Here is a 25,368-nt window from a genome sequence, read left to right as displayed (position 1 = left end):
TTTGTGTTGTCAGACATCAGGAAACAGGTAAAGGCTGTGACCTTTGGGCCAGTCAAATGCATCTACAGAGATTAAAGGAGGATTGTGGAGTGCCAAACAAAAAAAGCCAAACAGAGGAATCCGTTTACCCTTCCAGCACGTATTTCACTGTTGCCGAACCTTTATTAAAATGCTTCTCTCAAAGGAAAAATCGTACGGCTTTTTCAGGCTTTAAAACCCCAGGCTGCGTGTCTAAAGGTCACTTGGCAAAGAGCACAAATCCAATGGTAAAGTGCAGGGTGCGGAGGGGTGAGCCTCCTGTCCAGCACCAAAGCGGCCTCTGGCGGGCTCATCCCTCCCAGGAAACTTGGGTTCTGCACAAAGTTGGGGTGAGAAGAAAATATTTCTTCAGATATTTTGAAATTAACATGTTTCATTTGTATGAAATAGCCCAACCCTCTTTGGGGAACAGGTGTTGAATACGGCATTCATACTGCCAGCCCTATGGGGGAGTTTTAGATTGGACCAGAATGGTGGTCAGGTACATGTCATCCAGGACCTCCCACCCATCCACCCATCCATCTACACATCCATCTACCCCTCCACCCACCCATTCACTCATCCATTCCTCCATCCATCCATCCATGCATCCATCATCCATCCATCCATCCATCCATCCATCATCCATCATCTGTCCATCCATTCATGTGTCGATCCATGCATCCAGCCATCCACACATCCATCCTTGCATCCATCTGTCTATCTTTCCATCCCTCCATTCATCCATAACCTGTTCACACATCCATTTACCTATCTACCCACCCAACTATCTATCCATCTACTCATGCATCCATCCATCCACACATTTATCTATCTGTCAACCCAAGCATCCATTCATCCACACATCCATCTACCCTTCCACCCACCCATTCACTCATCCATTCCTCCATCCATCCATCATCCATCTATCCATGCATCCATTTGTCCATCCATCCACCTATTCATCCATCCATACATCCATCCACCTATTCATCCATCCCTCCATCCATCCATAATCTATTCGCACATCCATTTACCCATCTACCCACCCGTCCATCCACACATCCATCATCCACTCATCCATGCATCCATTCATGCATGCATCCATCCATACTTCCATCCACCCATTCATCCATCCCTCCATCCATTCATAGCCTACCCTTACATCCATTCGCCCATCTACACATCCATCCATCACCGCCTCACCATACTGTCAACCCATCCACCCACACACCACCCATTCATTCATCCATCCATCACATATCCACCCACTTGACTACTCATCCATCCATCATCAACCCATCCACTCACCCATCCATTCACCTATCCATCCATCTATCCACCCCTCCAACCTTCTCTCATCCATCACCTGCCTGCCCATCCATCCAACTATCCATTCATCCATCCACCCAAGCATAAACAACCATCTATCCACCCAGCCATCTACTCACCAATTTTCCCTGTTACCCTCCCTCCCTTTCTCCCTCTCTTCTTCCTTTTGTCCATCCACACATCCATCCATTTACCCACCCATCTATTCAACTCTCCATTCATCCATTTATTCATCCAACCATCCACCACCCATCCATCAACCCACCCATGCATTCATCAATCTACTTATCCCTTTCTCTCTCTCCTGCCCTTTTCTCTCTGCTTTCATTCATCCCTCCTTCCTCCTGTCCATCCATGCAGCCTTCCATCCATCCATTCATCCCTCATCTATCCACCCATCTATCCATCCACCCCCCTTCACCCGCCCATTCATTCATCCATCTGTAAACATACATTAAATGCACTGTCTTCCAGGTACCAGGCCTGTTCAGGACACTGGCAGAAGTGAGACTAACTCAATTCCTGCTGGAAAAGACACAATGAGCTGTCTGCCTTCAATAGGACACCTGCTGGGGAAGACCTTGGGAGAATGAGGGTTTCAAGGAACACTGGCCAAGGGTCAGAACCCAGAAGCTGGGGTGGGAGCAGACTTCCAGAGGCGATGACATGGCATGGGAGCAAGTGGGTGAAGCTGGGAAAGTTCATGGTGGGAGCAGACAGAAGGTAGTTCCAGATGAGAGAACAAGAGGGAGGACAAGAGGGTGGGGGGGGGAGAGTGAAGCCTGGGGGAGCGTCCGAAGGGCCAGGGGTGTCGCAGGTGCCCGGATGCCCAGGTGGGACGGACCTGCTCTCTCTAATGCCCTGGGGAAGCCCACCACAAACTGGGCGCTCATTGTCTCGCAGCTCTGGAGGCTGTAAGGTTGAAATCCTGGGCGGGCAGGGTTGGCTCCCATTGGAAGCTCTGGGCAGCATCTGTTCTGTGTGTGTCTCCAGCCCCTGGTGATGCTGGCAGCCCCCTGTGAGCCTTGGTTTGCAGGCACATCCCTCCACACCAGTTGTTGGATTGAGGGTCTCAGTGTCTCTGCCCTCCTCTCATCCAGTCCCCGTCACACTGGGTTTAGGGCCCACTCTACTTCCGTATGACCTTGTTTTATCTAACTGCGTCCACAACAACCTTGTTTTCAGATAAGGAGCCAATTCTTTACTTTTCTCGGGGGACACAATTCAAGATTTCACGCCACCTCAGCAGCCAGGGCCAGGGCTCTCGGCCCTTCCTGCCACGCGTGCTCACTCAGTGCTGGCCTTTCTGCTGCTCCCAGTTTTGGCTTTTATGGACACACTGCACAGGCCTCTCGATGTGTCCATATGCTGGTCTCTGTTAGGCATGCGGAGAATGGTGGGGCTTGCGATCATGTCTCTTAGGTTGGAATCCTGTAGACTCTTCTTTTTTTTTTTTTTTTTTTTTTTTTTTGAGACGCAGTTTCGCTCTTGTTACCCAGGCTGGAGTGCAATGGCACGATCTCGGCTCACCGCAACCTCCGCCTCCTGGGTTCAGGCAATTCTCCTGCCTCAGCCTCCTGAGTAGCTGGGATTACAGACATGTGCCACCATGCCCAGCTACTTTTTTGTATTTTTAGTAGAGACGGGGTTTCACCATGTTGACTAGGATGGTCTCGATCTCTTGACCTCGTGATCCACCCGCCTCGGCCTCCCAAAGTGCTGGGATTACAGGCTTGAGCCACCGCACCCGGCCCCCTCCTGTAGACTCTTGAGTGGAGATTGTTGTGCTCCTGACTCACTGGGACTCAGAGGAGAAAACCAGGAGAGAGCGGGAAACGGGCCAACAGAGGAGAGAGGTTGGAGCAGGTGTGGTTGCAGGTGGGGCCCAGCCCATCCTCACAGGGACTCTGGACATGCATCAGACTGCAGGTCGGGATGGGGACTTTGCTCTCAAGATGGTCAGGGTCTGGCCCTGGGCCACCCTGGCACAGGCTTCAATCCCAGGGGCCCTTGGACAAGGGCCCAGCTGCCCAAGGCCAGCCCTGGGGGCTTCAGGTGTGAGCTATTAGGGCAGCACCTCCCGAGGTGGCGGGGGGACGTCGTGGCCACCCGAGAGTAACGGGCTAAGTGATAAAGGGGAGGTTGGGGGGCAGCAGTGAGGCTGGGGGCAGGCCCAGCCCTCGTGGGCAGCGCAGCACTTTTCCTGCCACGGAGCTCTCTCACCCACCTGAAAGGTGCGAGTGTCCTTCCCGTCCACACTCAGCCACACAGGGGCTCAGCTTCTCAAAGCCCAGCTGCTGTGATGGGTGTGTGCCGTGACATTACAGGGTGGCCGACTGCGTTTCCACGACAACTGGCGAGGTTGGGCCACTTTTCATACGTTTGTTGGCCATGTGGGCATTTTCCCTTGCTGGCACTCATCCAAGGTTTCTGTCCCCTCTTCTGATGGGTGTCTGCCTCTTCCTTACGGACCCGCGGAGTTCTTTCTACTCCCGGGGTGTCCGTGCCCCTCCCTCACCCGCTCCCTCAGGCACCCTGAGTAAATTGCTCGGCACGAGCACCCTGCATGCACCTGCACTATGCTTTCTGGTTGCCTGCAGAGCCCGAAAGCTCGCCAGTGGCCAGCAGGCATGGGGCTGGCACCGTGTGGGGTGTGCAGGGGCTGCTTAGTCGTAGGGCGCCATCAGCCTGGAGTGCTCCCGTGCTCCCCCCAAGGACACCATCCACAACTCACACACTGGAGAGGCGACACCCCACATGCGGGCCCTCACTCCTCCCTGCTCGGGGACGGCTATGCCTTTGTTTTGGGGGCTGGGGAAGGGTCTCAGCTGGTTGTTCCCCCAGTGTCCTGATCCCGGGTCCACATGCCACCAGTCCCTGCAGGCCCCACACCTCTGAGAAAGGCTTCGGTGTCATGGGCCTAGGCGGGACCACGACCCGCTCAGCAAAGCCCAACTGTGTCTGTGGCCAGCAGCCATCTGGGCTGGCCCTGCTGCTGAGCTGCTGGGACCACAGGCAGAGGAGACCCACTCGGCCCTGGGGCCCACCTCTCCAATTGCTAGGACTTAGTACAGTCACCCATGATGGTGTCGGAGTCCTTCAAGTCTCAGCCCACATAGTGACTTATGGCTGCTCACAGAGCATCCGCCTGGACCCCCAGGCCTGTGTGGCCAGCAGGGGTGCCTCCACCTGCTGCCAGGCACAAAGCCCTCAGTGTGGGGAAGGGGGTGCCTTCGGGCGGTTCAGGGCCAGGCTGCAGGTGGGCTGGCAGGAGTCACACTTGTCCCACAGGTCGCCGCCTGGAGGGGATGACTGCCATCCTCTCACAGGTCAGCTAAGGGTATTGGTGTTTACTCCAAGCACTGGGATAACCCTGGGGTTTCCCTGGGTTATGGCCTGATCTGTTGGCATCTAGAAGAGACCTTTAAGCTACAGAGTGACAAAAGACACTTGGACTGAGGGCCAGGAGCCACTAAGATCTGGGGCAGGGCTTTCAGGAGGCTCTCGGGCTGGGCAGCGGCAGTGGTCAGGCAACGTGGTTGGAGTCCGGACACACGGGGAGCCCACGGGAATGCTGGTGGGCAGGCAAGGGGCAAGGGGAGGGTGGTGCAGGATGGCAGCGAGGTCCAGCCTGGGCAAGTGGGCACAACATAAAGTAGGTGCCACAACCTGCCACAGGGACCCCGCAGGAGTGTGGACCTGGGTGAGGGTCAGCACTGCACCCAACACGGCATGGCAGCCCGGGAGGAGGGACAGGCCACACCCAGCACGCCTGTGTGGGAGCCTGGGAGGGGGGACGGGCCACACCCAGCACGCCCGTGTGGGAGCCCGGGAGGGGGGACGGGCCACACCCAGCACGCCCGTGTGGGAGCCTGGGAGGGGGGAAGGGCCACACCCAGCACACCCGTGTGGGAGCCTGGGAGGGGGGACGGGCCACACCCAGCACGCCCGTGTGGGAGCCTGGGAGGGGGGACGGGTCACACCCAGCACGCCCGTGTGGGAGCCTGGGAGGGGGGACGGGTCACACCCAGCACACCCGTGTGGGAGCCTGGGAGGGGGATGGGTCACACCCAGCACACCCGTGTGGGAGCCCAGAGAAGGGGGACGGGCCACACCCAGCACGCCTGTGTGGGAGCCCGGGAGGGGGGACGGGTCACACCCAGCACACCCGTGTGGGAGCCCGGGAGGGGGGACGGGTCACACCCAGCACACCTGTGTGGGAGCCCGGGAGGGGGGACGGGCCACACCCAGCACACCCGTGTGGGAGCCCGGGAGGGGGACGGGTCATGCCCAGCACACCTGTGTGGGAGCCCGGGGAGGGGGGAGCCCAGCACAGCTGCACAGGAGCGTAGTGGAGGTGTTGCCTCCAGGTTTTGGGGGAGGCTGGAAGGAGAGATGTGCCCAGAGGCATCAGGTGTGGACGCCTTGCTGTGGGTGGGCTGGGCTGGGGTGGAAGCTGCCCTCCGGGTGTGAGCAGGGCACCTGGGCCCATCCGAAATGAGGCGGGGAGGCTGAGGCGGTGTTTCCACCGTGGATGTCTTTATTGTGCCTAGGGACCCATAAGGCGCTGACTAGAGAGGAGAACAGACACGGACCACACCCAGGTTGCTACACGGAATCCCTCCCCAGATGGCGGCGGGGAAGCCACCCTCTGTGCTGACCGCAGCGGCCTCGCGGTTCACAGGCTGACGGCTCCCGCTGAGCGTCACCCTCCAGTCCCTGGAGCCCTTGTCCACTTGCAGGGATGTGACTGGCCCTGCACGGTCCCTGCCCCTGGGCAACATGCAGGCAGCCCTATCTTGACCCATGAATTCAAAATACAATGTGCACTTTCCCGGCGTGACAGAGGGCAGCGTGCGTGGAAAGGTGGGTCTTGGCTAATTTCCTTCGCTCAGTATTGCTGATTGTTCTTGTAAACAAAACCTGCAACATCAGCAAACAGATTCGCAGGCATCGCATTCTTGAATTTGTTTTGATTCACAGGTAAATGTGATTTTAAAAAGCCATTTCCGAACATAAAAACTGTTGTTATTGATGTGACATACACCTGAGAAAAATAAAATTCCAGGGGGGTGCCTGGTGGAAGGTCACGGCTCAAGGCCAGGAAGAGTGTGGCCTGCAGGCTGCCTTCGAGGGAGCCCTGCATGCGTCTTGGTGTAGGATGTGCTCCTGTGAGGGGTCTGCACGCGTCCCGGGGCAGGACACGCTCCTAGGAGGGACCTGCATGCATCCTGGGGTAGGCCACTCCTCTGTGAGGGCTACACCACAAGGTCCCACAGGCAGCCCGAGTGGCAGTAGCCTGAGCTGGTTTCAAGGAGTTTTATTTCTCTCTACTGCAAGAACATAAACAGAATTTCCTGGTGAGACACACCGGGACCCCTATCCTCCAATGCCTCTGAATGACTCTGTGTGCAATGTGTCAACTGAACGCTCCATTTACAGCCTCTGCTGGGAGCCAAGCATGAGGAAAGGACTTTGCAGGAACTCGTGGTTTCTTCCAGTTCACCTTCTGCACAGCTAAACAAAGCAGGACGCACGGCTTTTTAACACAGGCAAAATAAACGGCCTAGGAAGCGACTGCGCTGAGCAGTCCGAGGCATTCCCGCTGGGTGCGTCTACAGGGATGGGAATCCCATCTGAGAACACAGTGCCCGGGCAGCCTCGGAGCCGGGAGCCGGGGCGGGGAGGGAGCCTCACACAGACAGCAGGAAGGTGGGCGTTTTACTGCCCTGCGGGGGCAGGAATGGAGTGGACTGCACTGCACAGATCTACGTCATTATTACAGCAACACAAGACGGGGCGAGGTGTGCTCCCGGCACGGAAAGGTGTAAACAGTCAGAAGACAGGAGCCTCTGCTCCTGCTTTTTTGTTTTCGGTAGAGGTTGGAGAGTAGAAGTCGCCTCTGCTCTTCAAGCTTAGATTTCCTTGGTTTGTTGGTCTCTCCCACTGCGGGATGATCTCCTGGGGTCTTTGTCTCTGCTCCTTCTACACCTTGAGCCAGTGACGGAGCTGGAAAGAAAACAGGTTTATTCAGAAACAGTGAGGCTGCTTACAGAAGGGCAGCCCCGGGCCAAAGCCCACCTCTTGTGGCTGGGACCAGCCACCGGCAGTGAGCAGACAGCTTGTAGCCTCCTGACCACAAGCCCTGGGAGAGCGGGGGGCTCGTGGGGGGCCCGGACCACCATGCTCCTGACAGGCGCCAGGGATCCGAAGCCTCATTCACTTCTGTAAATCAATTATTACTTGATTTTTAAAAAGCAGTGAGACTGTGTTTGCCGTGGTGGGCATGGTGGCCTTTGGGGCGTATTTGAGCTCAGCTGCTGGGTACGAGAGATGCTGGGCATGCTCAGTTTGGGGCTGGTTCTAGACTGTACCCCAGTGATTTGGGGGTGATGTGGTGATGTCACCTCTCTCTCACGTCCCCGCCTCCTTCCTGGGGGTCTCGGATGCGTTGCCAGAGTGAGATGCTGCTTCTGCAGCTCTGTCTTGCTCTCGGTGACCCCGGCGGGCACAAGAGCAGGGCGTGCTGACCGCTCAGGGACTGACAAGATAGACAAGAGCAGCTCTTCGGCCGGCCGGCAAACGTCACTGCCCGCTATCATGCAGCCGCAAGTTCAGCCTATTTCTGAGCAGAAGCCTCTCGATAGCACGAAATGGCAAGAGGTGTGCCTCACAAACATTTCCCAGTGGCCATGCAGGGCTTGCTTCTGACAAAACCACACTGGCCACGGAAAGCCACTGAAACTACCACTGGCCACACCACAGACTTCTTCGGCCGCTCCACGGAGAGCCTGCAGGGGCCTCTGCAACCTGGCTGGGATCACACGACAGGCCAGGGGTCTGCAGGGGGCCTGAAGCAGCCATAGCAGACACCAGCACAGGCAGCATCCAGGTGACGCTCGGGGCTCCGTGAAGGCTGGTGGGCACAGGGAGCCCGGCCAGGACCCACAGCAAGGGGTGGCTCAGTGGTTGGAGCACTGGAGCAGAGGCTCTGGGTGGCAGCCGTGCCTCAGCCTAGTGATGGGGAAGCCATGCTTGGGACTCCAGCTGTGAACCTTCCACCTGCGGGAGAAGCCGTTCTCTGTCCTGCCCTCTGACAGAAGCAGAAGGCCCCCCTCTGGAGGAAGGTGTGCCTGGGGGACCCCCAGATTCCCACAGAGTAAGATCAAGCCATAAATGTAAAATAAAGACCAGAACAGAAGACAGCACCCATTCTGAGCGAGTCCCCGGAAACCAGACCTCCACTTGACCCCAGAGAACCAGACCGGTTGCAGCAGATTACAGGACAGCCACACAGGGGGCTCTCGACAAAGGGACACTCACACAACATGGTGATGAGAATGTCACGAGAAACAGCAGAGCACACGTGCGGTTTCTGGAGACGAAGAAGAAAAGGGGACGGCTGGGAAGGCAGAGCACGGGAAGGGGCGTGGGAGGCAGAACCTGCAGCGCTGAGCTGTGGTTTGTTTACACGATGGACAGTCAGCGACCAGTCACGTGGGTGAACTGTAGCTATGGACACCGACATTTCTGATCTACACGGAATAGTAGGGGCTGAATTTACCCTACTGTCCAAAACAACCCCCAAATAAACAAAATACATGCACCAATGACCTACCAGACACTGGAAACCACAGCGTAAGGGTCAGTGGTCCCTGAGGGAAGCAAAAGGAGGGCCCCCGACCAGAAAGGCCCTCTCCACCACCCTGCTCACTGCCTCTAGGGAGTTTCTAGACTGCAGCACAGGGAAGGTGCAGCCTAGCGGACTCCCTGAGCGGAGAGGCTAGGGAAACAGGTGGCCGCAGATTAGAGGCCAGAGCGCCAGAGAGGAGACCCTGGACAGTGCCCCTGACCACCACCGAGGGTTCCGCAGAGCACATCCCACGTGCTTGAGGAGGCTGGGGAAGGACTACCAATAGAACCAGAGAGAAGGAACGACCTCTGATGCCCACACGGGGCTGGGCACAGTCCCTGCTCCCCCAGCCAGGAAAGACAGCAGGGTTCTCTGGGCTTCACATGGAGCATGCACAACGTCTCACCTCAGCAGGGGTCAGTTAGGGCTACACCGAAAGCTGAAGCCAAATAACACCCTGGGAACCTAGAAATGTTTAGAGATGCAACAACACGAGACCATAGGAAGGGCAAGGGAAAGATCGAGCTAGACTCAGGGACAGATGGGTGTGGGCAGCTTCCACAGTGTCTGGTTTCCCTGCTGTGGGCTCACAGGGTCTGTCTGTTACACAGACAAATCAATCGTTTAAAAATGGCCACCTGTGGATTAATGATAAGCGTGTGCTACTCAACTGTGCACCCGAGATTCAAATGAAGACAATTCCCGGGGACAAAGCGGACGCACCGGAGCCTCATAGCAGAAACAGAGGCAGAAGGCAATCTTCCAACATGCTGCTGCGAAATTCACAGAATCACACGATTTTTGAATCTACAGATCTGGATGCACAACATACCCAGACAGGATAAAAAAAGAAGAAACCCCGGTCCCCACACTTCACAGTGAACCTGTAACATGAAAAGCACAGGAAACGCAGCCGCGTGCAGGGGTGAGGCAGGGGTGAGGAGAGGCAGGGGTGAGGACAGAGCACGGGAAACTCGGTCCTGTGCAGGGGTGAGGCAGGGGGTGAGGACGGAGCAGGAGAATCTCAGCCATGTGTAGGGATGAAGACAGAGCACCAGAATCTCAGCTGCGTGCAGGGGCGAGGCAGGGGCGAGGCAGGGGTGAGGACAGAGCAGAAGAAACTCAGCCCCGTGCAGGGGTGAGGCAGGGGTGAGGACAGAGCACAGGAAACTCAGCCACATGCAGGAGTGAGTCAGGGGTGAGGACAGAGCACAGGAATCTCAGCCGTGTGCAGGGGTGAGGCAGGGGTGAGGACAGAGCACAAGAAACTCAGCCCCGTGCAGGAGTGAGGCAGGGGTGAGGACAGAGCACAAGAAACTCAGCCCCGTGCAGGAGTGAGGCAGGGGTGAGGACAGAGCACAAGAAACTCAGCCACATGCAGGGGTGAGTCAGGGGTGAGGACAGAGCACAGGAATCTCAGCCGTGTGCAGGGGTGAGGCAGGGGTGAGGACAGAGCACAAGAAACTCAGCCCCGTGCAGGAGTGAGGCAGGGGTGAGGACAGAGCACAGGAAACTCAGCCACGTGGAGGGGTGAAGCAGGGGTGAGGACGGAGCACAGGAAACTCAGCTGCGTGCAGAGGTGAGGACAGAGGACACGGCACAGAACGGCTCACGAGTCTGTAGGTCTCAGCACAGCCACAGAACACTGATGCCTCCAAAATGCTGATGGTCACTGTCAGGCTAGGACCCAGAGCCCACTACAGTGCTTTGGTGAATGAGAGCAGTGTAAAGACGTTCACAAACACCAGTAGTGAGGAGGCTGGCAAGAGACCTCCTCTAAGGAATGTCTGAAGGATGCTCTTTGAAAAGCAAAAAAGTGGTCCTAGAAGAAAGTAAGTCTATAACAAAAGTATGGGCAGCAACAAACGCCAAGCGTGCACATTAGTCCAAGGAACACAGTGAGTCGGTACAGAATAACAACAACGAGAACAGCAGCAGTGTCTAATGTGTGGGTTAAAAAGACAGAAGGATTTGAACAATCACAGCATATTCATCAGTAGAAGGAAGATTTAAGTCCTCGTGATGAGACAGGGTTAAGACATGGTTTAATTGTACAGTTTAAGTGAAAAATGTATGGTACAACCCAAGAAAAGAACAGAATAAGGCTGGGCACAGTGGCTGCGAGGCAGAGGTGGGTGGATCACTCAAAGTCAGCAGTTCAAGACCAGCCTGGCCAACATGGCAAAACCCTGTCTTTACTAAAAATACAAATATTATCCAGGCATGGTGGCAGGTGCCTGTAATCCCAGCTACTCGAGAGGCTGAGTCAGGAGAATCACTTGAACCTGGGAGGTGGAGGTTGCAGTGAGTGGAGATCACACCACTTCACTCCAGTCTGGGTGACAGAGCAAGACTCCATCTCAAAAAAAAAAAAAAAAAAAAAAAAAAAAGTAGAAAGAAATAAATGGAATAAGAAAAATAAATGAACCAAAAAAATCAATCTATAAAAAGGCAATAAAGGAGAAAAATAAACATTAAAAAGTGGGACAAATAGAATTGAAAGACAGTTGAATTAATTTCAAATATATCAACAATCACAACAAATGTAAATGGATTGATCTGCCCAATTGTCAGAGTAAAAAATTCTAGGTGTTTGCTGGGTTTGCAAAAGACATCTAAATCTTAAGATCACTGCAAAGCTAAAAGTTAATAGATTGCAGAAGATATTTCTGGAAAACTCAGAAGACACCTGGTGCAACTACAGTCATCCCAGACAAATCAGACTTTACATTCAAAAGCTTCATTAGGGAGTTCACATCACCAGGAAGATATAATCCTTCTAGACATGGATCAACCGCAGGTAACAGCCTCAGACTAGAGAGAGCAAAACCTGGTATAACTGCAGGGGAACAGCAGACCAATATGCTATTGAGGTAGAATATGCCTCAGGCAGCTCTCAATTACTCATGGTCAAGCACCCCTAAAATGGACAAAGTGTAGACAATGTGGGTAACATGACAGACAAGCCTATTCAAATGGACGGGGCAGAACCGTGCATCGATCACTAGAGAAGAACACGTTCATCTAAAAGATGTGCAACGTTTATCAAAGTTGATCAGGTACAAGGCCCTAAAGAAGTCTCAATACATTTTAAATAATAAGTATCATATGTGTTTGAGAACAAAGAATGAATTTGGAAATTAGCCACAAAACGATGAATAAAACATCTGCATGTATCTGGCAACTTAAAAACAGACTTTTAAGCAAATTATGAGTTGACAAACTCACAATGGAAATTAAAGTATACTTAGAACTAAAAGGTAAAGGAAGTACTCTGTAAAATGTGGAATGCAACACATGAAGTATTTTGAGGAAAAATCATAGCCTTGAATGCTTACATTAGAAAAGAACAAAGGAGGATCATTAATCTAAGGTCCAAATTGAAAAGTTAGCAGAACTACAGCAGAGTAGATCCAAGAAAAGCAGAGGAAGAAACAATAAATACAGGAGCTGAGGTTAATGTGACAGGAAGCAGAGCAAGAGTCCCACATGAAGTCAAAGTTAGATATTTGAGAAGACGAGCAAGATCCTCTACAAAGTGCACCACCCCCAGGTGTAGGACTCTCACAGGAGAGAGGCTCTCGTGGACTTGGATCAGAGGCCAGTGGGGAGGGGCTGGGGTCCCCTGGACAGATGGCTGTGAAGCCTGGATGCTTCTCCTGTGTTTGCAGCAGGTGAGTCACTGGGAGGACAGAGGGAAGGATTCCGAGGGAGGGAGGCCGAGCCCACACCAGAACTGGGACTTGCAGGGAGGAGGAACAAGGAAAGCTGTGCTCCTTGCTGCGGTCCCCGTGCGTGAACTCATGAGACCCCTGCTGGGAGGACTGTTCACCAGGAGGAGGCACAGAGAGGTGGCTGGAGGGAAGAGGCAGCCCCGAGGTGGGGCCTCGGTGCCCTGCACACCAGCCTTCTCTGCCCTTTGCCGTGCACTGGACTCTGCTGTCAGCATTTGTGTGACGTTAGTGCTTGGAATCATGTCCGGGCTGAGGCCGCTCTGGGGTGGAGAGGACAGTGCCATGGGCCCACGGCACAGCCCAGGTGCCTCTCCTGCCGGCCAGCTCTGTGATGGTGGGCACATTCCCAGGCCTCTCTGGGCCTCAGGGGCCTTGTGTAGAGAGAGTGGCGGGCTGCCTTTCAGGGCTGTGGGAGGAAAGCCTCGTCAAGTGTTTCCTCTGTGCCCCCGGGATGCACATGCTGCAAGGCAGGTCATGAACACGTGCGATGTGCGCACACTCCTGGATGGCTCCCAGGGTGCAGGAAAGACCTGGTGTGACCACTGTCTCACCTGGAGCCTGCTCCAGGCTCCCCGGGCCTCTCCCAGTCCCTCCAGGGCGTCCTGTGGCTCCCGATGACCAGGCCCAGACCTCCCCTCCTGGCCTGCTCCTGGCACTGTCCCTGGTGCCCCTGTGAGGCGGGCGGGTCCTTAAGCTGGCTTAGCTGGCCCTGCAGGGTGCTGCTCCCATGTCTGGGATGTGCCCAGGTCTTTGCAGGGATCGTGCATACTGCAGGCATCTGCGCAGATGCTCCTCCTGGGGCCCCCCGCATCATGCACCCCCTCCCAGGTGCACGCCTCCACTGTCACCTGCCACTGCTGCCTGCCTGTCCTCGTGGAGCACATGCTGACTGAGTAAATGAGTGCCACCTACAGCAGTCTCATCTACACCAGCCTTGTCCACACTAGCCTTGAAGCCCTCTGGGGGCTGCAGGAGCAGCGGGGGCAAAGAACACCATGCTTGGGACCATTCGGAATTCCCCGAGAGAGGCCCGGGGGGCTGTGACCTCACCGTGAACTGGCGCACCTCCCCTCTGTCCAGCAGCTCACGGTCCTTCTCAGGTGCAATGGCGTAGGCCAGTTTCTGAAAGACAAGGAGAGTGCGGGGGCCAGTGCAGACCAGCACCCACCGCTGACTCTGCCAGCACCCGCACCTGCCAGCACCCCTCACCTGCCAGTGCCCACCCGCCAGCGTCCACACCACCCGCGCCCAGCGCTGACACACTGCCAGTGCCCACACCGACCTGACACTGGTCAGGCCTGGAGGCCGACGTCCTGATGGTCTCCTTAAATGAGCCCTCACTTGAAATAAAACGTGGTCTTTGAGGCCTCTCCACTGAGGCAGCTGTTTCTAAGTCACCACATGTGGTGGGCTCTGAATAAGAAAGTGCCCATGCCCTGGTGGGCAGCCTTGGCGCCGCCTGCAGCTGACACATTCCAGGAGCACTTGCCTTTTGTCCCCTGTGGCTCCTGGGAGAGTGACCATTGGGCCTGCCTTCCTTTCACGGCCCGCTGCGGCAGCTCCTGGGGCTTGGACAGTACCGAGTCCTCCCAGAGCTGGTGGTATCTTCGGGGGCTCACACTCGGGGGCCTGGATACCTGTGTCTGGATCTCTGAGGCCAGATGACTTCTCTCAGGGACCCCTGCACGTGGCCCTCACCCACGTCATCACCACAGTTCCACCTGTACCCGGCCCAGCGGCTGAGGTTTTATTTGGCTTATGCTCAGAGTTTGGCCGTGTGAAGGGTAAGGAAATCGGCTATTCAGGCCCGCTGGGCTGCAGCTCCGCGCTGACCTTGGCCCCTCCTCCCAAGTCCATCCAGACTCCCAGAGGCGCTGTCTCCCTGCAGGGACCGCCCGGCTGCTCGCTCTTCCCCTGCGCTGGGTCCTGGGAGGTCAGTGAGTGGGGGCCTGAGAAGGACTGTCCACAGCAGGGTACCATCAGCTTTCCTGGGGCCATGGCAGCCCCTGAGACCCTCCCACTCCAGAGAGGGGCCACGTTCTGTGCTTTGCTTGCACTGGGCCCTGGCCTGCCAGGCTGCTGGAGAGACTGGCTCAGTGCCAGCCTGGGGCACCTGTCATGTGTCTGAGCCCAGGTGTGGACCGAAGGTGGACTCCTTGAACACGGCTGGTGCAGCTATGGGGATTTGCTGCCCAGGGCCAAGGCAGTTCTTTCTGAGAAAGACTGGGATTCGAGGCAAGCAGCTCCCAGTGGCTGGCTCTCAGATGAGGGCGACCTTCTTCCAAGGAGGGCGGGTCCTTATCTCTTCCGGGGACCACAGAGCCAGGGTGTTAAATAGGGGGACCCCCATGACTGGTTCACCTGCCTTTCCTCTACACGAAGGAGGCAAAGCCAAGAGGAGGAGCAGAAGTGCGTGTCAGTGACTCCACAGAGCTCCCTCCACTGCCTGGGCTCCAGCTGCCCCTGTTCGGCCAAAGTGGGGCTCAGCCCTGGGGGTGACCTAGGTCACGCCTGATTCCACCGCCCTCAGATGGCTGCTGTGTCCACCCCACCACACACTATAGTGTGTAAGCATGCATGCACTCAGTACACACAAACACTTGGACATGCATGAGAGCACAAACCCAGGCACACACACATGTGCACAGAGACACAGACACACACAGACAGGTAGATACAGTGGACGGACGCACAGGCACATGCACACACAGACACACACAGACAGGAAGATACAGTGGATGCACACACAGGCACATATGTGCACACAGACACACAGGTTGATACAGTGGATGAACACACAGGCACGTGCACACACAGACACACACAGACACGTGACATACACAAAGACACCCACAGGAATGCACATATGGACACCCGCACCCATGGACACAGGTGTGCAGGTAGACACACACACACACACACACACACACACACACACACACACTGTTGTGGTGGCAACATCCAGTCTCCTCCTCTTGGCCACAGATGACCCAGGCAGGTGAGGACTGGGCTGTGGCCACCCAATGAGCCTTCCTGGAGCACTCACACTCAGGCGAAGGCACCCTGTCCGAATACCCACCTCTCGAAAGGACCCGGGCAGGCTGCAGAACTTGTAGGCTGCGTAGATGGGCACCATGGCCATGGACGATGTGGCAATGACCCAGCCCAGTGCATTGGCCCAGTCGGGGAAGATGTAGGCTCCGTAGTGGGGGGGCCTGAAGGTCACAATGCTGACCACGACCACGAACTGAAACCAGTGGACACAGAGGTCAGGCAGATCTCAGCCAGCAGTGCCAGGAGAAAGCAAGGCTCAGACAGGCACTTCATGACACAGGGTCTCTTGGCTCCCACGGCTGTGCACGTGCAGACCCCAGCAAGGCCTGCAGACATGGCAGCCGGGCATCCACAGCCTCCTGAGGCATGATCTAGCCTGTCCTGTCCTATCCTGCTCTGTCCCATTCCGTCCCATCCTGTTTTATCCCATCCTATCCCATCCCATTCCACCCCATTCTATCTCATCCAGTTCTACCCCATCCCATCCCATTCCATCCCATCCCATCCCATCTCATCCTGCTCCATCCCATCCCATCCCATCTCATCTTGTTCCATTCCATCCCATCCCATCCCACCCTATCCCATCCCATCCCATCTCATCCCATCCCATCCCATCCCATCCCATCTCATCCTGCTCCATCCCATCCCATCGCATCCCATCTCATCCTGTTCCATTCCATCCCATCCCACCCTATCCCATCCCATCCCATCCCACCCCATCCCATCCCATCCCATCCCATCCCATCCCACCCCATCCCATCTCATCCCATCCCATCCCATCCCATCCCATCCCATCCCATCCCATCCCATGCCTTCCTGTTTTATTCCTTGCTTGAAATCACAACAAAGCAAATCTGGCCACTACTCAGTACACTGAATCTATGCTCCATGAACTGAAGACAGAACTGTGAGACATGCAGAGACAACCCTAGGGACATCTGAGCTCCATATCCCTACTCATTATAGAAGCAAATCTGATAAAGTCACAGAGCTATCTCAGAACACCACCACGAAGGTAATTTGGGCGGGGGGTGGATGCCACTTGGAGGGGAAGCTTCCCACTCTCCGGAGACTTTTCCTAAGGCAGCTCATGCATCTGTTAATCCACTCGACAAAACGCAGCACCATCTAAAAACAGCCTCCACGTGCCTACATATATGCCGCACACCTATGTTCCATGTACCCACATGTGGACTGCACACCTATGTATGTGCCGCACACCTGTGTTCCATGTACCCACATGTGAACTGCATACCTACATATGTATTGCACACCTGACTGTGTTCCGTGTACCACAAGTGGACTGCATGCCTATATGTACTGCACACCTGACTGTGTTCTGTGTACCACATGTGTACTGCATACCTAAATATGTGCTGCACACCTGTGTTCTGTGTACCACATGTGGCCTGCACACCTACATATATGTCACACACCTGCGTTCCATGTACCACATGTGGATTGCCCACCTACATATGTGCTGCACACCTGTGTTCCGTGTACCACATGTGGACTGCACACCTACATATGTACTGTATGCCTGACTGTGTTCCGTGTACTACATGTGGATGGCACACCTACATATGTACTACACACCTGTGTTCCATGTACCACATGTGGACTGCACACCTACATATGTACTGCACACCTGTGTTCTGTGTACCACATGTGGACTGCATACCTACATATGTGCTACACACCTGTGTTCTGTGTACCACATGTGGACTGCACACCTACATATGTGCCACACACCTGACTGTTCTGTGTACCACATGTGGACTGCATGCCTGTATATGTGCCACACACCTGACTGTGTTCCATGTACCACATGTGGACTGCACACCTACATATGTACTGCACACCTGACTGTGTTCTGTGTACCACATGTGGACTGCATGCCTGTATATGTGCTGCACACCTGGGTCCTTTCCAAGGAGACAAGGAAAGCTCTGATAGATATGGCTTATGAGATAAGAGCTTAACATGCAACTTTTTCCAAACTGTCCATTTTTCCTCAATTTCAGAAAAGTTGAACATCCAAGCCTTCTACCCGGAAAGCACGTTGGATGCGGGTCTCATGCCAGTCTCAGCATCTTCTTCAAGTGCTGCCTCGAGCCACCTGTAGGTTTGGAGCCGGGTAGCAAAGGACTGGGAAGGGGTTGGGGTCGGGTCTGTCACATGACCAAAGCCAGGACAGGCAGCTCTTTGGCAAATGAGGCCAGTGTCCTGGAGCATCTGGGATTAGGGGCGCCTGCCCTGGTTGCAGAGAGAGCCCTGAGCACACTTTAAAGGGCCATGCGTGCCTCCCTAGACACGGCAGTTTTGCATAATGGACATGTAGGTATTGCTGTAATATGTTTTCTTGCATTGTTCAACTTCTTGCTAGCCAGCACTTTTCTTAGGAAGACCATGCCTCCGAGGCCACCGTCCGCCCATGCGAGTTGCCTTGCTCTGGCATAATTCCTTTTCAGCAGTGCGGCAGCATCTTCAGCCACAGAGTCATGTCAACAAGCCTGGGGCATGTACACTCCTTACAACCAGGGGCCAGCACATGCCAGAGGGCAGGGGACTGTACCGCAACCCGAAGAAACATACAGTAATATGGACATTGCTTTTCTGCTAAAATGGAAACTTCACAGGATTGCACTGCAATGTTAAATACAAAATGGCACAGAACGATGAAATTGTCATATCGCTCTAAGTTGGCAAAATGAAGTCCTGTTTTGTATAGTTTGTAGGTTTATCTACAACTACGAAGTGTGTTTCTGTATGAAGTTCAAAGATTTAGTCTAAGATCAGTAGAATGTTTTATCTCCTAAGATCAAGGTCAGCCCTCTGGATGTTAATAGGAGAAACCCCACCAAAGGGAGCCAATGTCTTCATGCAAAACAGCTCGGTTTCAACTAAAGGCTGAACAGTGCGGGGAAGAGGTCCTGTGCCAGGCAGGGGAGAGCAGTGGGTGAGTGAGAGGCTGATTTCCCACGGGATCTTTCCCCTCTGCTCCAGGCCAGGGAAAGTGGAGGGTGGGTGGGAGGCTGATTTCCCAGGGGGGCTGCCTCACTTTCCCCTTTGAACAGCCATGTACTCTGTGTCCTATTAAAAGACTGCCCCTGAATCCAGGAGCCTTCAACGAGAGCCTCACAGGAGCAGTTAACTGAGCTTGGACTGCTTATGTGCAGTCAGTCACCTGGAGCTCAGATACGGTGGAATTGCTGCAAGATGCCAGGTGGGTTCTCTGACACTGTCGAGCTCCTCTGGGATAGGGCCTGTCTCTCATCTCTTTCCTGCACCCCAGGCACCTGCCCTTGGGTGCTCAGACCCCTCTGCTTGCAACTACAGGGCTTTCCCACCTGCTGTGTACAGGTGATGAGGGGTCTCCACACACACAGGCCCTGTTGACCCCAGGACCAGCCCTTGGTCCATGAGAGGGTGCAGCCTGAGTCCCCTGCCCCATTCCAGCCACCTCCTTGTGCCTACGGGACTCGGCAGGTGCTTTTCTGTGTGAGCAGCTCAAAGGACCTGAGCCTCAGACCTGGACAGCTCTTAGGGGGCCTGTCTAGACCAGGCAGTGCAGTTTTGCTTTGCAAGCCTCCTGGCCCCTGGGGGAAGCACTGCAGGCAATCCCTAATGAATGGGCATGGCCCCGTTCCAACAAAACTCCATTACAAATGCGGGCGTCTGAAGGCCTTGCCTGGTGGGCCCTAACTCAGCGGCCCAGCCCAGGTGACAGAAACAAGTGCCTCCTGGACACAGTGGTGCTGCTGAGTCAGAGGGAGGCCTGTGTGAGCAACGGGACAGGGCCGAGGCCACTGCTGCCCTCAGGGTCTCCAGCCCTCAGCGTCCTCTGTCCCCGCTGCCCTGGAAACTCTTCCACCTTGATCCTCACGGCAGAGGTGAGTGCATGGCCCGACTCACCTCCAGCTTCCCCTCCCAACACAGACACTCGGCCCAAGCACAGGACTCACATGGCCTGTGACAGGGGTCCAAGGCTACCTGGGACCACACGTGAGGTTTCCTGGGTGGGCGTAGAGGGGAAGGTAGAACACCTACAGGAGACAGGCCTGCCCTTCTGGGCCGAGTTCCGAGACCCTTGACTCCAGCCATAGTGACCTCAGTCTCAAAGCGGCCTTTATGGGCCCACCCCAGGCCCTGCTCCCAGACTCCTGTGCACTCAATTTGCTCAAGCAACAACCTCATGCAGCCATTGGACCCCAGGGGCAGGTGCCAGAGCGGGGGCAGTGGGCCGATAGGGAAGGGGTAGGCAACTGAGGTCCCTTACCAGAAGGAAGCAGGGGCTGACCAGCTTCCAGCACAGCCGCCAGTACAGGCTGGGCCGCTGCCCGGTCATCTGCTGGATGTCATCGCTGAACTGCCCGACACCTGCGGGGAGAAGCAGCAGCTTCAGCGCCCATCAGGGCAGCACATTCCCCTGATGCTGGACACGCGTGGGGCTCCTCGCTGACCCCGAGTCCCACCCACTGACCCCAGGCTCCTGAAGAGGGGGCCGGGCCACACTCCAGCCCACTGGGTGCCTTGCAGATGGGTGGGAACCCGTGTGCCCGCTCCACTCTGGAGACACACCAGGAAGACCCATGCCCCAGCGGGAGCTCCCCGTGCCACAGTGACAGCCCCTCGGGTCCTCCTCCCCATCCCACAGCTCTCCTATCTCCCTCTGCCTCCAGGAATTTTTTTCACTTAAAAAGTTTGTGGTAAAATACACATAACATAAAACTTAGCATTGTAGCCATTTTTATGTGTAGAGTTCATAATGTATTATTAATACATTCAGATTTTGTGTTCCCAACACCACCACCCAACTTCCAAGCTTCTCCATCTTCCCAAAAGGAAATTCTGACCCCACTACATGTCAATTTCTCCTGACCCCCAGCCCCCACCGAGCTGCTGTGCCATCTGCTTTTTGTCTCAATGCATGTGACTCTCCTGGGGACCTCTGTGAGTGGGGACACAAGGCGTGAGGGCTTCTGTGACCGGCTTACTTCCCGTAGAGTGTCCCTGAGGCCATCTGAGCTGCAGCCCATGTCGACATTCTTTTCTTTTTAAGGTCGAATCATATTCCGTCATAAGAATACATCACTGTGTCTTCAGAAAAGCTACTTCTAGAAACGTAATAAACATTTTTCTCCCCAAAAGCAAGCACCAGCAGTCTGCTTTAGAAATGCACGTTTCCCTTTCACTGGTATTATCTATATTATCTACTTCTTTTAGGAACTGACCGTAAGAAGACCTTAAGAATGATTTTTCCCGCACATCTGGCCTGGTGTGTGACTCGTGCAGCCATAGCTGATCTGCTGAGATTTGGGGCAAGCCTTGTGGGTGTCCTGTGTTCTGTCAGAAAGAAGCCTCCATGCAGAACCCCCTCCCCACACCCCACCTGGGGATCTGGGCTCGACATGAGAGATGGACGTGGGAAGGAGTGGGGACACAGACGGGTGAGGCCAGAAGCAGCAAAAGGGAGCATCCCCAAGGCCCCTCAGGCTCTGGACTCAGCCTCCCACCAGCAGGTCCGAGGGCCCTGCCGGAGCAGGTGGGGTGAGCTCCAAGACCTGCACGCCCTTGGTGCAGTGGAAGCCTGGTATATTCCAGTGTATCTTATTAGAGCACAGATTTTGTTTCATTTAGATGAGGGGTGCTGGATTCCTCTTTGGAAATATAACACAGAGCTTGGTCTTCTGAGGTGCAAGATGCCAGGGCCAGCTTTTCCCCGCCCCCCATGGTTTCAGAGGCCATGGTGCTGGGGTGAATTCGAGGCACTTTCTCCTTCCTCTGTGAAGCTCTATGTTTTGTTCAGGGGAGATGACAATTAAAGTGATAGATAAAGTATTGATTCCAAGTACCCGTGAAAGCACAAGTTTGATATTTCCCTTTTCTGTAGAACAACGCTGAAAAACAAGAACACTGAAAAGAATATTCTCAGGATAGGAGCTATTTGTCCTATTTGTCTCAATGCCAGGGTGTTTATCTGGTTATAAATTCCACAGCTCTGAGGCAGAGAAAATGACCCCTCGTATGCAGGCGAGCTGGGCGTCCTCCAAAACCAGGGTTCACACAGCATCAGAGACATTCAGCTTTGGCTGGAAAGACACACCTGTTAGGCCTCGTCAGCTCTCCTGAAGCCACCTGGCCAGGTGAGCAGAGCCGGCATCACAGCCCCATTTTACAGAAGACAGAACTCAGGGGAGTGGAGGTGGCTTGCCAGGTCAGCATGCGTGAAAAGGGTAGCCCTGGTGCCAGGCTGGGTTCGTTGCGGTTTAAACCACCAGTAGACATTCCAGGACACAGCTGGGGTGGCACAGTGGGCAGGAGCTGCACCCTGTTGGAGGGCCACCTGCTGACCCTCAGGCCTGACTGCTCTGGAGCCCTGGTCAGCAGGGAAGGCCATGACAGCACCTTTGAAATGCTATGTCACATCCCTGCTGAAGCCCCCAGCATGGATCTGATTGTGTTCCCCTATGTGGGGTGGGCTCGCTGGTGCCTCTGGCATGGAGGACGTTGAAGCCACCTGGCTGCTGTGAACACCTCTGACCACAGTGTGTGTCTTCTGGCTGCCATCCAAGCTAAGCACCTCACTGATCCCATCGAAGGGACCAGTGCCAAGCCTCTCCCCTCTGTGAAGCTGTGATGACCCCAACCCAGGCTACCTGCAGCTGAAAGGTGTTTCTTCATGGCGGCTTTGTCACATGGGGAGTGGCACAGCCACCAAACAAGAGGGCGCCAGCCTGGTTGCCTCTCCTGGACTCACCATAGAACCAGGCCACCCCAATGGCTTCGATGAGCACTCCAAAGAGGATGGACGTGCCGGCCGCGAAATGGTCCAGCAGCGTGAAGACATAGATGCCGCCCTGGAAGAGAGGGATCCTGTGGACCTGCGGGAAGGCTGTTCCCAAAGGTAAGCCTAGCCTGGGGACACACTGCACACACAAGCTCTGTTTCACTCACTGCAAACTCTGGTTTCAGTCCCTAAAATTCAATCCACATGCAGCTTCTTAGGGCCACTTCTATTACAAAAAATAATAATAATTAAAACGACCTCTCCTTTTCTTTCCTAGGGCTTCACGTGCAATTAGAAATGGAAGCAACCGAATGTGGAAGTTGGCAGTGCCTCCCTTGGAGAGGAGGTGGCCTGGGCTCTCCTGCCACATAGATAGATTCTGTCACCCCCAGCATCCCCCAGTCCTCAAGCCCTAGAGGGAGGCAGCTTCAGCCTTGGGCGCGCCTGGGGGAGCTGTCCAGGTGCTGAGGTGACCATGGGACTCATACTCCGGGGAACTGTCCAGGTGCTGAAGTGACCACGGGACGCACATTCCGGGGAGCTGTCCAGGTGCTGAAGTGATTGGGACCAAGCTCCGGATGTGCAGTTAACCCTGTGCACTCGTCTGTGTGCATTCGTGTGTGTATGAATCATTTGCTGGGTGGGTGGGGACGCAGCTTCCTGGAAGCACTGTGGTTCTGTCTGACCTGACAGTCCCAGCCAGGCCGCCCTGTGCCACATGCTAAGGAGACATAACCAGGAAAAGGTGAAGCCGGCAATGGTACGTACGTTGGTGACGCAGAACAGGGAGAGGAGGAAGGTCGCCAGTACAATGAAGAGCGTGAAGAGCTCACGGTGTCTGTGCAGCAGCTGGAATTCGTCAATGAGCCCGGTGATCACCGACTCCATGCCGCCCATCTGCACACAGAGCACAGGGTCAGGCTGCAGGCTGGGGCACTGTTCACTGCAGCCTGGGCCGAGATCTACTCATCACTCAGTGGATGCACACCCAGAGATGCACATGGAACGGCGCCGCACGGCTGTCCAGGGTGCAGGACACCTGGTAGCAAGGACAGCTGTTGGCGAGAGCTTCTCTGGTGGCACAACCGCAGGAGAGAGGACCCAGAGGGACCACGCTATGCATGGTAGGGGGAAGCTCAGAGAGACCACACTATCCACGGAAGGGGGGACCCAGGGGGCCACTCTATCCACGGTAGGGAGGACCCAAAGGGACCACTCTATCCACGGTAGGGAGGACCCAGAGGGGCCACTCTATCCATGGCAGGGGGGACCCAGCAGGACCCCTTTTTCACGGTAGGAGGGACCCAAAGGGACCACTCTATCCACGGTAGAAAGACCCAGAGGGGCCATGGTATCTGCAGTAGGGGAGACCCAGAGGGACCACACTGTCCACAGTAGGGGATTTGTAGCCTCATCAACATCTCTGGATGGGTAAGATGTGGCACAGCTAAAACACCACCACCCTGTCCACTGCTACTGCACAGGCTTGGCTCGGCCAAATTTTCCTGAGCAAGATGACCCCCACATGCAAAGCTTTTGGGTGCACCTGGCCCGGTCACTGGCTACACCTCCCCAGTGGAGACTCCTGACTCTGAGTGTCCTCCCGTGGGATGCCATCCAGGTACCTGACTCCTGCTTAGTGACCTTCTTTGACTTGCTTAGTCCAGACCTCCCTTCATGCTCCTACATCAGGAACATGAGGCCTGTGGTCAACTCAGGGGCGGTGGCCCAGCTGGGTAGGAGATGAGTGGGGGCTGGATGTATGACCAGTCTTTATGTGGAAAGGGATTCTGGGTCCCAAGCAGCTGACAGGGAAGAAGGAGTCTGAGAAAGTCCAGCTGGTCCAGGGTTGATCAAGGGCTGGACCCACCACCCCCAGTAGCTGGACATGCAGAGGCCACACGCAAAGCATTCGGGGCCTGGCCTGAGATCCATGGGAACCAGGAACTTCTGCTGCCCTCCCCATTCCTTGTGGGGGAGCCAAGGGTTCCAGGGAAAGCCCCGAGACAGGAAGAACCTGCTGTGTACCAACCAAGGCCCCACCACTCTGGTGTCCTGAGCCAAGTCTTTGGTGGCCGGGGCCCTGCTGCATGTGTGTGCATGCATCTATGCATATGTGCATGTGTGTGAGTGCATACATGTGTGAGTGCATGCATGTGTGTGTTCATGTATGTACATGTGTATGTGTGCATGTGTGTGAGAATTTGTGTATGTGTGTGCATGCATGTGTTTGCATTGCATGCATGTGCATGCATGTGTGTGTGCATGAGTGCATACATGCATGTAGATTCATGTGTGTGCATTCGTGTATGTGTGTGCATGTATGTGTGTACATGTGTGTGCACATGTGTGAGTGTATGCATGTGTGTGTGCATTCGTGTACCTGTATATGTGTGTGTGCACTTATGAGTGCATGCATGTGTATGCACGTGTGAGTGCATGCAATGTATGTGCGCATTTGTATGTGTACCTGCATGTGTGCATGTGTGTGTACATTCGTGTATGTGCGTGCATGCGTGTGCATGTGAGTGCATGCATGTGTATACGTGTTTGTGTACCTGTGTATGTGTGCATGTGTGTGAATTTGCATGTGTGTGCCTGTGTGTGCATGTGTGGGTGCATGCATGTGTGTGCATTCATGTGTACCTGTGTGTATGTCTGCATGCATGTGTGCATGTGTGTGTGCATGCATTCATGTATGTGTTCGTGTGTGTATGTGTGCATCTGTGTGAGCATTCGTGTGCGTGTGCATTTGTGTGCATGTGTGTGCTTGTGCATGCAGGTGTGTGCATGCACATGTCCAGGAT

The 25,368-nt window shown here is 55.1% G+C and overlaps 1 protein-coding gene across 1 annotated transcript in view; it reads right to left on the bottom strand.

Moving 5' to 3' along the window:
• Positions 1–7,335: 7,335 nt before the first annotated feature.
• Positions 7,336–25,368, bottom strand: part of SLC6A3 (solute carrier family 6 member 3) — a 46,437-nt gene continuing 28,404 nt past the window's right edge. The window contains exons 9-14 of the mRNA XM_039469079.2: positions 23,330–23,458; positions 22,532–22,631; positions 20,051–20,151; positions 15,797–15,964; positions 13,768–13,839; positions 7,336–7,359 (exon numbers count right to left, since the gene is read on the bottom strand). Coding sequence (XP_039325013.1) covers positions 7,336–7,359; positions 13,768–13,839; positions 15,797–15,964; positions 20,051–20,151; positions 22,532–22,631; positions 23,330–23,458 — 594 coding nt within the window. The remainder of the gene's footprint in view (positions 7,360–13,767; positions 13,840–15,796; positions 15,965–20,050; positions 20,152–22,531; positions 22,632–23,329; positions 23,459–25,368) is intronic.

Source organism: Saimiri boliviensis, chromosome 1 (genome assembly GCF_048565385.1).
Source record: "Saimiri boliviensis isolate mSaiBol1 chromosome 1, mSaiBol1.pri, whole genome shotgun sequence".
Classification (NCBI taxonomy): Eukaryota; Metazoa; Chordata; class Mammalia; order Primates; family Cebidae; genus Saimiri; species Saimiri boliviensis.
This window is presented reverse-complemented; position numbering and strand designations above follow the sequence as displayed.